A 13758-nucleotide genomic window follows, 5' to 3' on the forward strand; every position below is an offset into this window, starting at 1 on the left:
AATTACCTATATATCCCAAATCAACCAAGTTAAAAAAAAAAAAGAGGGAGGCTATACATTTTCCCCTCTAACATTTTCCACAATTTACTCCTAGAAACTAGAAAAATACACAGGACATAAGATCCACACAGAAATGAGTTCTTAGGCCAATGGTGCTATAATCAGACTTCTTAAGTCAGATGAGTGAAAACTATCAACAGAGGGGCTGGAACTGCCCATTCAAGCATGTAGTTTCATTTTAAAAATGTATATGCATACCTTGCATTCTCTTCCACTATATTTGTTTAATTTTAAAAGTTTTAAATAACTAACTATGAATTAGAGGCCCTTTATAATTTTCAGTATCTTGAATATACCACTTCAAATCTACAAGGGTACAAGTACTCAGTTTGAGAAACTCAGTCTTGGGTCAATTTGATCACAAGGAACATAGATATTTATAATCAAATTAACAAAGATTAATCTCACTACAGTCTCATAGGAAAGAGATTAGATGTGACACAGTTATAAAACCAAGAAATAAAAGTTTCCTTTTCACGTATACTTGTTCGTTCATTTATACAATTTGCACATAAAGAATATAGTATTTTTCCTGAGTGAAAAGATTGTTTGTTTTTTTAATTTTATTTTGTTATGTTAGTCACCAGACAATCAATTGTTTTTAAAAGTAATAACAATGAACTTACCGATGTTTTCTTCAGACAGTCTTAAAATCTCCTGGAACTGAGGTTTTACCTACGCAACCCAAAGAAAAGATAGAAAAAGTTTTAGGTCCAATGGATCACTTGCTGATTAAATAAATAAGATGTTTACTACTACTGCTACTATTTATTTGTTTTGCTTTATAGACCAGTAGAGTGGTCAGAAATATAACAATTTTTAAGAGGCTTAGAATAAAATAAGAGTCAAGTTACTGAAAACACCGTCTAGAGAAAAAGTATTTTCAAAATCAATTCAAGTCAGTGAGTATTTCCTCAAGGGCCTTTGGTTTCCTTCACTAAATTAAAATAATTTCCAAGATGACTTTCAGTGCTCGAAATCACTATCTCCTAAAATGGAACTTGATTATAGAAAGATTATTTAGGTAAATATTATTACATGATTAGAATTTTTTTTTTAAAAAAATGTGTTTAAAAGGAATGAAAAGGAAATTCCATTCATTTAATGTATTCAATAAGTAACATATTCATCATGTAATATCCATCTGCTTAGATTTTAACTTCCTTAAAATATAAATTTAAACATCAAATACAGAATTATAATTTTTTGTGCTTACTTCAATTTTTTATTATTAACATTATCACAAATTTCAGATTTCAGGCCACTGAAGCCAACCACTTACTGCTAAGTGCTAAAGCAGACTCCTACTTAATTCTTTTTCTCTCTCTTTTTTTAATAATAGCTACTTCTTTCGGAGATGTCAATTTGCTTGCCAATGTTGATAACCATAAAATCAAATTATATTTAATAAGTAGATGTTAGTGAAAAATGTAAAATGATCCTGTTCTTCTACAGTGGCATCAAGGTCTGGTTTTTGCCCTCCTATCGGCAGGTCAGGCCTAACAACTTACATATTCAGCTTAAACTGAGGTGAAGCCCCCTGTTAAAAGATTAATCTACAGAATCATAAAACAAAGACATTGAAGTGACTTCTTCATTTGACACACTGAAGTGACTTCTTCATTTCACATATGCCCAAACAACTTAATTATTTATTATGGGTCACAAACATAACATTATAACCCATTTTCTGAATTTTGCCCAGTCTGCTATACCAAACTATTTTACTTTGAATGTTTCAATAACTACAGAATAAAGTAATAGTTAATAATAAAGAGCTACACAAAATTCTTACCTTTTAAACGTCTTGATTAGCATCTGATTATAGTAACTGTATCTTTTTATGTTTTTATTAGGTCTCTAAAGAACTGACTTAACAATATACCAGCAAGACAAATGGATTAAAGAGGAAACCGGGATCTAAGGACATTCCAGTTTTAATTGTCTAAAATTATAAAATAAATAAATAAAATCTTTAAAAAAAAATAACGTGGATGTGCAAATGTGACAAACTATAGTTTTGGTAGTGACTGAAAGATGCAGCATTAATCTCAAGTGTCCACGCTATTCTAACAGCTGGTATCCTTGCAGCAAGTCCTCTGTATAAGCTACTTTGGTTCCTCCATCACCTGAGGTTTTGACCCAAGTGTGCTGAGCAAACAGCTGCCCCTTGAATCTGGGGTAGTTGGTAAAGCAGGACAAGCACATTAAAGAATTGCAGTTGAGTTTCCTAAGTGATACTGTCTATGCTGGAAATCTTCAAGATATCCAGAGTGAGTAGATATTATATCCACATCTGGATACGAACTAAATTTAAGCTAAATCATCCGAAAACCAATAAAGATAAGAATATTACTGACTAGAATTTTCTTTTAAAAACTATCATAGTTTTCTAAGATATTAAGAGATAATTAGACTAAAGGAAGGGCTCATGCTTTTATTTACTCTGTTACAGCATTAATTAACACATTACATTTCTGTATCTCTTGCACATAAGAAAACATGGAATACAAGTTTTTACCTTAGTGTTTGTAAAAATTTTGCCAAATGTCCGGCAAAGGCGCCAGAAAAATCTGGAGAATTCATGGACACAGGCAGTTGAAGTAACATTAATTTTGCCAACTATTTCTATAAGTTGTGGCAACCTAAATGTGAAAGGAAAGAAAAATAGGCAGGGGATACATATAAATTACTGTTTCCTTGCCAATTTCTGAAACAATGCAAATGTAACAACCTCTTCTTTTGCTTTTCTTTTTCTTTTCTTTTTTTTTTTTTTTTTAATAGGCTCCATACCCAGCGTGGAGCCCAACATGGGGCTTGAACTCACAACCCTGAGATCAAGACCTGAGGCTGTGATCAAGAGTCAGATGCTTAACTGACTGAGCCACCCAGGCGCCCACTGTTTTGCTTTTCATAGTCAGCAAAATTGCAAATCAAAGGAGTGGTTTGAGATGCTTTGAAAAGGTTTTAAGTTTATATTCTATTCTATAAACTTCTTCTATATTTTAACTGCTTGCCATAAAATATATGGAACCTTAATGGTAGAGTTCTAACTATGGAGTTAATGAGACACAAATCACTGGATTCGATGCCTCACATAAGAGCTTGGCTAACATGGCATCCATCTTAGCTTCAAAAATGAGAATCTGGATATAGTGTCAAATCCATCACCACTATTAGACAACAACAAGGCAGCAGACAGGTCGTTGTGATATAATACAGCAGCGCCATCTGCATAGATAAATATCTACATATCCAATGGTAGAAATCTCCTCTCCTAAAGAAGTTTACCACAGATAATGCCAACTTATGTTTTGTGATATTTTTTATATTTTGTCCCTCAGTGCCAAGGCTAAACATAGTGAGCTATCTTCCATTAAACTGACAGAGGTGTACCAAATGCATATGGAGGCCGTAACTTACAATTGATTGACAACCCATAGTAAAGTCTCCCAGCCTGTTGTACCCTCGTGTTCCAGCTGGTAATCATAAAGTTGTAGTAGCACTGCCAACTGCTCACGACTTCCAATTATAGTAGACACATCTTGAAGAGGCGACATAGGCCGAGGGAACCTAGTCACTATAAATAAGAGAAGCAAAGTAAATCATGTGAAAAATGGAAGTTTGTGAACTTAGCTGTACTGTCAAAAGGAAACTAAGATTCTGCTTCCTGATATTTAATTAGCTTATTATAAACTTTATCTATTTTTTTTTAAAGTAGGATCCACGCCCAGCATGAGAGCCCAGAGTGGGACTTAAACGCATGACCCTGAGATCAAGACCTGAGCTGAGATCGAGTCGGATGCTTAACCACCTGAGCCATCTAGGCGCCTCCAGCTTATTATAAACTAAATATAGGACTGAAACATAATAATCAAATAATTTTAAGAAAAAAGTAAAACAGATTCTTGTCACATGTGAACAAATTTAACAAATCTCAAAAATAAAGACTTTATGAGACTAAACAGTTAATAAACAAATACTGTAATGAAACAGTTTGCTAATGAAGAGTAAAATTTCATTTAGGTTAAATTAAAATTGGCCCAAAGATGTTAGCTAAAGTATGTATTTGAATTTAATTAAAAAAAAATATAAATACTTGTAATTCCACCAGACTGTTTATAACTATGAAATAGTAAATATGATAAATATGTTTCCTTCAGGGAGTAAGGAACTAACAGATTAATAGTGGGGAAATAATGAATACCAGAGAATAATGGTATAAAATACATTAAAGCTTGAGCTGAACAGGTTTCTTAAGTAGTTAATCTCCAATATTAAATACTTAATTTAAAAAAATTTCCAGTTTGATAAACATTAACTTAATATAAAGTGTTAAAGCTGGTGACCAGAAAGATGAGGCAAAATGTACTATAAATATTATAACCAGGGTCCCAAGTACATACTTCAAAAATTTGGGGGAAAACTGAAGAACTTTTAAAATTATGTAAATAAAACGTAAAGATATAACCAGCATATTTTAAATCTGCAAACATATCAATAAAACTTATGATCCTATAGATCATAATAGATCCCAGGTTATTAAGAGAACACTTCTTGATGGCTATTAAATGAATAATGCATGCCAACAGCTCATTAACTGTTAGTAGGAAACTCCTAATTGCCTAACCACTCCTGTATAGAGGCTAACATCCTAAAAAGACACAAATAAATATACAGAATTGTCTCAAAACATATTAATGGCTTAATAATTATTATTAAGCTTAAGAAAACATGAAATACACAAAATTCAAAAAATGTTCAAAGACAAAATTAAGATGTCATTGTCTTTCTATGCTGCCCAAGGCTTTTAACAATATATCAAGGACAGATAAAGGTCATCCCTTGCTAGCCAAACCCTCCTATTTGCTATCATAATATACCAACCAACAAATAAATGAGTTTGGGTAACATGGTATTTCTCACTATCTGGGGTTTCTGCTTGAATCCTCACTGTATCTCAACCCAAGAATCAAAAAGATTTGGATTGTGAGGGATATCTGTACTTCATCTAGAAATAGATCATGTCAAACATATTAGATGTAATTTCAAACAGGGTTATATCATACTTATCTTAATCTGCTATACTATGATAGAATGAATGTTATTCCTTCAAAAGTACTAACAAATTATTGGGAAAAAAAAGGAACAGTTTCAAGTAAAATAGATACATCAAAATTAACTACAGGGAAAGTAAGGTCTAAAAAGATTTAAAGATAGGTCCAATAGAAGCAAAATAATGTCAAGAAATAAGCAATTACTTGGATAACTCAGTTATAGGTAAATAATCAGAATGGTTCAAGAGTCTCAAAACATTATTCTATTTAATAGGATTTTTAAAAATGTGAGGATCTAATTTATAACAATATAGAAAGGTCCCCAGAATGCCATTTTAATAGGCTGGCAAAATACCAGCATTTTATTGTCAACAAAATAACCACAATTATCCAGCAAAATAACAGTTGTTATGACTCTTTAATATGTTTCCCTCTCAACAGAATGTAAGCTCTATGACGGCAGAAAGTTGTGTCTATTTTATTCATGAATGATCCCAAGTATTTAAAAAATAGTTCCTGACATAAGTATTAGCTAATGCTGTAGAATAAATTGGTAATAAAAATATTTGTGTGGGTTAAAAAGAAAAGATTATTTTTGGTACGATGAAGATCTAATCACAAGAAAAGGTCACATAAACACTAAAAGAAATATATTCAGGATGTTAAAGCAGTTGTTTTGACAATTTTCATCTACTCTCCAGCACATGGTTGGCAACAGGCAACATTCAAGAGTTATTTGTTAAATACATAAATGAAGGAGTGATAGCAAATGCTATAGGTTGAACTATGTACCCCCCATAAATTCCTACGTTGAAGTCCGAAACCCTAGAACCTCAGAATGTGACCTTATTTGGAAATAGTGTTGTTGCAGGTAGAATTAGATAAGATGAAGTCATCCTGGAGTCGGGTGGGCCTTTAGTTCAATATGACTGATCTTATAAAAGGGGGAAATTTGGACATAGAGACAGACACACAGAGAGGAAGCATGGAACGTGAATATGAAGGCAGAGATCGGGGTGATGCACCTATAAGCCAAGGAATGACAAAGATTGCCAGCAAACCAGCAGAAGCGAGGAGGGAGGCATGGAACAGCTTCTTCCTCAGAGCCATTAGAAGGAACCAACCCTGCTGACACTTTGATCTGAAACTTCTAGCTTTCAGAACTGCAAGACAATAAATTTTAGTTTGTGGTATTTTGTTATGGCAGTCCTAGCAAACCAATATGGCAAGAGAGAAAGAGAAAGAGAGGGAATTAGAAAGACAGGAAAGCCCCTAGGCAGATGAGGAACCTTAATATGTGAGAGGGTAGAACCTGAAGCAGACGGCTATGAATGCTTTAGGAAGACTCTTCTTAAAAGTCTGAATTTTCCTTCTCCTCAATAATATTTTAAAATGTTAAATTAACTCTACTCCATCCATTCCCAATTTTCCAGTAAAACAGACATTCAAACAGTATATACCATTTTTATGTTGTGCTTCGTGTATTCTTGGACATGACTTCATCCCCAAAGATTAAAGGCAGCCTATGGTTTACATGAAAACTGCAAAAACATTAAGTGTCTGTTGATGTTCTCAATGTTATCATTCTTTTGTCTATCAGAAGCCAGTAAGAGACATGGACAATTTCACAAATCTGAAGAAGTTGCAAAGGGATCTCATACAGAGTAATAGCTGGTCTATAGCCATTTATCCTGGGTGTTGGGTGCAGTGGGGTTACTAAGTGCCACGGATCAAAGGTCTCTTACTAGTTAGGTGGACACTGAGAGAAGAGAATACTGGCTTTTGCTATCAATGTCACTATTTCTGAAACTAAGGCATATTCCTTCTTTGGAGGAAAAAAAAATCTGCTGCAAATGCTTATATTCCTGTCAAGGACAAGTAGAAAAGAGTAATTACATTTACCTTCCCCTATTGAAAATAAGATGAAGCAGATGGGGAAGAAAAAAATATAAACAAAGTGGAAATGACAAGCTTCATAAACTGGCACTAGTAACTATTCAGTGACCTTTTCATTGATTCAGCTCTATTAATGAAAAGAAAACTTACTTCAGCTGCTGGAAAAAAAGGTTATCGAGACTATAGATTAGGAATGGAAAGAAAGTACAAATATTATAAAATAATACCATGAGGCTTCTTCATAAAAGATGAAGCCACCATTTAACTTAGCTATCATATAATCTATGACCACAAGATTCCACACATATATTTTAGTAATTATGCTGTCACATAAAGTAATTTTTAGAAGTTTAAACAAAAACAATTCTTTGGGAAGCTAAGTTGCTAATATTCTACATCTTCCTTCCATAATTTAAGTTCAGTACCTTCTATCTGTGGCACTTCACCATGAAGCTTGGCTTTGCTGGAGAAAGGTGCATTCTGCAGCACTAATGCAAAGAGAGATGGGATCAAGGACTGCAAAGCAGAAAGATACATGTGCAGCTTATGTTCATCCAGCCCGTGCTCTCCTTCCTGAAACATAAGGAGGTGGAAGCTAGTTTTAGTTTTCTGAAATTAGGTATTTATAATGCTCTTCCTTTCTGTGGCAATGAATAAAGCATTTAAGGATCTGTATGGTAGACTCACAGCACAGCACCTAGTGGAGATGTCCATGAATCTTTTCTTAATTTCTCTAAGTACATGAAAATGTGAAGAAGCACTAAGGCACTATATAAGTAATATAATTTTTTATGTGGAAATCTTTAGGGTGACATCAGTCATTTGTATGAAACTGTTTCTACAGGCTTTTTTTCTTTTAAGAGGATCTTATCCTTTGAAATTTTATAAGTCAGGATAAAGAAACTAAAGTGAGCCACAGGAATCATTTTAAATGTTCAACTGTTAGATCAGCAGCAGCACTTGCTACTCTCCTTCTCCTACTTCTGGTCTCCTTTTACAGATTTGGTGGCATCTGTATTTGCCAGCACTGAAAGCACTTTAAAATAATTCAACACACAGATGAAATGTGGGAGAAAAAATTTCAAAAGGAAACAAAAGAAAGATAACAGAAAGAAAAAAAAGAGTAAAAGGATCGGTATGGTACAGAGAAACCAAATGTTAAAGTAGAAAATAGAATCATTAGAGACAAAAGTGTTTACTGCTATTCAAATCCACTTGAGATGTCATTACTATGTTATAAAATAACAACTGTGTCAGAGATACCAGATATATGAGTTACACACTATCAACTAAATTAGTTAATCTCTTCATGGAAGAATTACTACCCATGCGGAATACTGCACCCTTAATAGCAAAATGGAATTAACCATGTTATGAAATGGAACAAGAAAAACAAAGGTATGGGTAATTTTTAGGTAGAAGGAATGCAAACATTAAAAAAAAAACACTTTAAAAAATTTCCTAGGTTTCATAAAAAGGAGTACTTCGGTCTAGTTGTCCATTTATAGTTTTTTTAATATCCATTTTTAAATTTATAGAAAAAAATCCAAATTTTTAAATTAAATAAATACATGTGGATACATATAAGACTGCCTACAGAGTAGTTACTATACAAGAGCCTTACAGATTCTTTAAAATTTGGGGGTAGAACGGGTAAGAGTTTGGTATCAGTGACCCATACCTGTCATTTGACAGCTGTAAGACCCTGGGCAGGTTCCCTAAAAGCTCAGTTTCCACACCGAAACCAAAATACAATTCAAAGAGTTATAAGAATGAAATAATATGTGTTATTTAGAAGGTATATACCCTAATGCACATAATAGGCATTAAAGAAATGTTAGTTTTTCTTCTCGACTCTAAAGGGACTTTTTAGTACAAAAAATAAATCAAGAAGTTACTATCTTTTTTTCAACTTTTCTTCATTTCTTTTACTCGGGGGGAAAAAAAGTTCATTTTAAGAAGTAAGGAAATGAACTACTGCAGTGAAGTAAACACAGTTAAAGCATTTTGAAATCGTGTAAGTAAGAAAGCTTTAGAGACTAATATTTTGGTTATCTCTGCATTCTGGGAACTGGAGCTGGTATGTCACCTAAAATCTTTAAATCTTCAGAAGAGACAAGGAAGAGCTAGCTTTCTGAATAATGTACAAGTGAGTTCCACAAAGGTGCTACTTCATGCCCTTTCTCGTCTGGCTTCAGCAAAGCAGAACTTGCTCAAATCTCTCTTGGCTCTAATCCAATAAAAATCTTTAATTGGTAAATTATTAGAATGTTCAGCTAAGTGGTACTTTCTGTCTTTGCTCCCCAGCATTCTTTCAAGATGACTTAGAACACACTTTTACATTTCTATAAACTGTATACATAAAGAAAGCATTTACCCTGAGAAGTTTTTCTATCTTGTTCAGCAATGTAGGTATAAGATGAGACTGTAAATTTCCAAGTTCTGTAGTCCAGGCAGCGTAGGCTGGTAAAAATACTTGATGTGTTGCACTAACTACCCTTTCTGAGGGATCACCCAAGGCTGACAGCAACAATTCAAAACCCTGCCGAAGAGAAACAGGTAAAATTTAGATTTTTAAAAGAATAAATTTCCAAAAACAAAAAACAAAAAACCCCGCAATAAAAAGCAGTTAGTATACACTGCAGTACATTTAGAAAACATTTTAAGCAAGAAAGCAAGCCATCCATAATCCTATCCTTCCCGTTTTCTTTTTTTTTCTTTTAAAGATTTATTTATTTGAGAGAGAGAGAGAATGAGAGATGGAAAGCACGAGAGGGAAGAGGGTCAGAGGGAGAAGCAGACTCCCTGCTGAGCAGGGAGCCCGATGTGGGACTCGATCCCGGGACTCCAGGATCATGACCCGAGCCGAAGGCAGTCACTTAACCAACTGAGCCACCCAGGCGCCCATCCTTCCCATTTTCTTTAAAGAAAATGTCATGTATCCATTGATGTGGAAACCAAAGAGAAAAGGTGGTAAACATGGCATGCTTGTTGCCAATTTCCTGCCACAAAACTATGACACAGATTGTAAATGAATCCTAGCACTCCTTCATCTGAATTGAAGTAAAACCAGGCAGCCAACTGCAATTGGTTAAAGCTGACATACCGGCCATCCCTACTATAGATTATTGGGTAGCTGATTCAGAGATCTGGAATATAAACTTATTTGGAATTTTATAATGGAGTAAATGGGGTTCATTCTGAAAAACATACCTGTTGATATTTGTCTGGATCATCAATGTATCCCATAATGATACCGAGGCTTTTGATCACAGCTTCTCTTACTAAATCTGCCTTATCTTCCATTAACATTTGTTGCAACATCGAGAGAACCAAGGAGCTACGTATTTCTTTCTGAAAATAAATAAAAACATGTTTTTACTATTTATTTTACAGTAGCAGTAGAAAAGCATTGAAAATAAGACAGACATCCATATATTCAAAATCCAGATTAAATATATTCACATTTTGTTTAAGTCTTCATTTTTCAAAGACATAAGACATTACAGATACAGCATGTCTGACTCTCTCCAGCCTCTCCCACCTTCTTCTACCCTCCCTCTCTATAGATAACATCTACCTTGAATTTGGTATTAATCATCTTCCAGCATGTTTTTTTTTTTTAATTTTATTTATTTATTTTGACAGCGAGAGAGGGAACACAAGCAGGGGGAGAGAGAGAAGCAGGCTTCCTGCTGAGCAGGGAGCCTGATGCGGGGCTTGATCCCGGAACCCTGGGATCATGACCTGAGCCGAAGGCAGACGCTTAACGACTGAGCCACCCAGGCACCCCCCAGCATGTTTTTCTATCTACTAAATATGTGCAAATCCTTCAAATCCTACAGCACATAGCAGCAAGGACTTTGGCAAATCAACGAAGTCAACACTGCTATAAATGGACAATGACTCTTCTACCAATACTTGTTTTTAACTCAGAGAAGAGCTTTCAGAGTTTTAATAACAGGAGAGATTACAAACATGGCTCCGTTAATCAAAAACATTTGTCTGGGGTAGGAGGAGTGTGGAAACATTCTAAAATCCTGGTGTTTCTATTTTTTGAAGAACTGAGAAAAAAAGAGGATGATAAAATATGAGAGCAAACTTTAAAAATACTTCAAAGGGAACTGCATTGCTATCCTCAGATGCTACTCTTTTAATATAATGTCAACCACTGTTGTATCTTAATTTCACACAATTTTTTTTTGTTAAAGAATGTTTTAGCCTAATTAATGCCTGAAGGTAAAATAAAGAGCTATCATTATGCAAATTCTTGCCCTTACTTCCCTTCTCTGGACCATTATTATAATTTGATCAGTTTATAAAATTCTTCAAATCTAAACTTGTTTACATCCTTTTCACATCTAATAGTTAAAATACAATAAAGATAGAGGATGTGATCATTTTCATAAATTTACAGTGTGATTTTAATATGCAGAGCAAGGTCTAACAGTTATCTTTAAATGACCTAGTTTTTGCTTTGACTTCCTAAAAACAAAAGTATATGTAATTTTACCAAATTTTGGTCACATTTAGGTTGTTGAGTATGTCTTTTAGTACAGCCTTGTTTACTTATCCTTCAGTTTAAAAACTGCCAAAAAACTGCCTTGAAGATCTTAAAAGGGCTCTGGATTGGTATCAGCCTCGGCAGCAGGACATAGGTAAGTAAACTTCAGCTGGGTATTTGCTTCACATTGGTCTGGGCTGACGTCAAGTGAAGCAGTTAGTTTCAGTATGCCACAGGGAACCCACAAGACAAGTCAGGAGGCATTACTCCATTTAAGCCATGACCACGCTGAGATTTCACTGTTAGCAACTGTGGTGGGATATTAGGCAAGTGAAGATCCATGGAGCAAACAGTAAGCCTATTAGTGATACTGCTTAACATTCTACTATCAGGGGCAGTGTAGAACAGCTTATTTATCCCCTTTGTGCATGTGATGTTCATCTCTGCTTGGAACAGTATATAAAAGGATGCTCAAAACTGACTCATGTAGGGGAACCTGTTTAGGTCCTTTTCACATCTAATAGTTAGAATACAATAAAGATAGAGGATGTGACCATTTTCATAAATTTACAGTGTGATTTTAGTATGCAGAGCAAGGTCTAACAGATTTGGTCTCCAGGCTGCATTTTGTCAAGTCCTCCTTTAAACTATGGCTGTTTAAATTAAAATAACTGTGATGCCACCTCATTCCTCTACCCGCTCTAAGCCCTGGACCTATGGAAAGATACCTAAAAGAGTTTAACAGTTCAGGGGTCCTCATCTTTTTGGTGAAAGGATTCCTTTAGTCATTTAAAAATTAATGAGCACTGCAAACAGCTTTTATTTGGGTGGGTAATATCTACTGACATTTATCATATTAGAATTTAAACTGAGAAATTTAAAAACAACAATAAAATCATCTAAGGTTAGTAACATGTATAACATTTTATTTATTTATTTTTTTAAAGATTTTATTTATTTATTTGACAGAGAGAGACAGTGAGAGCAGGAACACAAGCAGGGGGAGTGGGAGAGGGAGAAGCAGGCCTCCCGCTGAGCAGGGAGCCCGATGTGGGACTCGATCCCAGGACCCTGGGATCATGACCTGAACCGAAGGCAGACGCTTAACGACTGAGCCACCCAGGCGCCCACGTGTATAACATTTTAATGAAAATAACTATAAAACAAAAAAATTAGTGAGAATGGTGCTTTACATTTTCTTGCAAATCACTTTAATGTCTGACTTAAAAGAAAACAGGTAGATTCCCTTATCTGCTCTGCATTCAATTGTTATGATTGTTTCAGCTGAAGTTTTTAAGAAAATCTGGCCCCACAGAGACGTGTAATTGAAAAAGGGAGTATTTTAATAGCATTTTCTGATAAGAATAGATTTTTTTAAAGATTTTATTTATTTATTTATTTGAGAGAGCAAGAATGAGTGAGAGAGAGAGCGCATGAGAGGGGGTAGGGTCAGAAGGAGAAGCAGACTCCCTGCTGAGCAGGGAGCCCGATGAGAGACTGGATCCGGGACTCCAGGATCATGACCCGAGCCGAAGGCAGTCTCTTAACCAACTGAGCCACCCAGTGCCCAAGAATAGATAGTTTAATTCTACACTAAAACTGGACAAGTGGTAGTTTCTTAGAGGTTAGATGCAATGTAGAATCTGAAACCATGATATGGTTCCTTGCTAATAAACTCTAAACTCTGGCACATTAAATTCCACTGCTTAGGTGTGTGGGTGGCTCAGTCGGTTAAGCATCTGCCTTCAGCTGGGATCATGATCTGAGTCCTGGGATCAAGCCCCTTCTGGGGCTCTCTGCTCAGCAGGGAGTCGGCTTCTCCCTCTCTCTCTGCCTGCCACTCCCCCTGCTTGTCCTCCCCTCCCCATCAAATAAATAAATGAAGTTTAAAGCAAAAATTCCACTGGTTTATCTTGGACTTTGCCTCTATTTTTGCCCATGTGTGATTTTGAGCAGTATGCATTGGTCATTTGGGACACATTGTACCACAGACTTATTCAGATGCTCTTCAATATTGACACATTTTATTATAATCTCAAAAAATCACATGTTAAGATCTCAGAAATGTGTTTACATACTTAGAAGCTGTCAAACCCATGGTGGCAGATAATAAATTTTCCAAAATTCTTGTTCTCACTTAAAAGTTCCAGTTTTATCATTGGCAATAAATGTCATCTACTTGTTTTTCCTTAAAGTGACAGGCTCATTTCATTCATTTTCATAAAAATATCTGCTAAATAC

At 35.0% G+C, this 13758-nt stretch overlaps 1 protein-coding gene across 9 annotated transcripts in view; it reads right to left on the reverse strand.

Annotated features, from left to right (window-relative positions):
• The window catches only part of RELCH (RAB11 binding and LisH domain, coiled-coil and HEAT repeat containing), a 108313-nt gene that overhangs the window by 36399 nt on the left and 58156 nt on the right, over positions 1-13758 (reverse strand). For all 9 annotated transcript variants that reach the window (XM_028102909.1, XM_028102911.2, XM_028102908.2 and 6 more), the window contains 6 exons: positions 10227-10367; positions 9391-9555; positions 7439-7586; positions 3484-3640; positions 2582-2705; positions 687-735 (listed from right to left, as the gene is read on the reverse strand). In XM_028102909.1, coding sequence (XP_027958710.1) covers positions 687-735; positions 2582-2705; positions 3484-3640; positions 7439-7586; positions 9391-9555; positions 10227-10367 — 784 coding nt within the window. The remainder of the gene's footprint in view (positions 1-686; positions 736-2581; positions 2706-3483; positions 3641-7438; positions 7587-9390; positions 9556-10226; positions 10368-13758) is intronic.

This window comes from Eumetopias jubatus, unplaced genomic scaffold (genome assembly GCF_037043125.1).
Source record: "Eumetopias jubatus isolate StellerSeaLion01/CBP00866 unplaced genomic scaffold, mEumJub1_p1.0 scaffold_16, whole genome shotgun sequence".
NCBI lineage: Eukaryota > Metazoa > Chordata > Mammalia > Carnivora > Otariidae > Eumetopias > Eumetopias jubatus.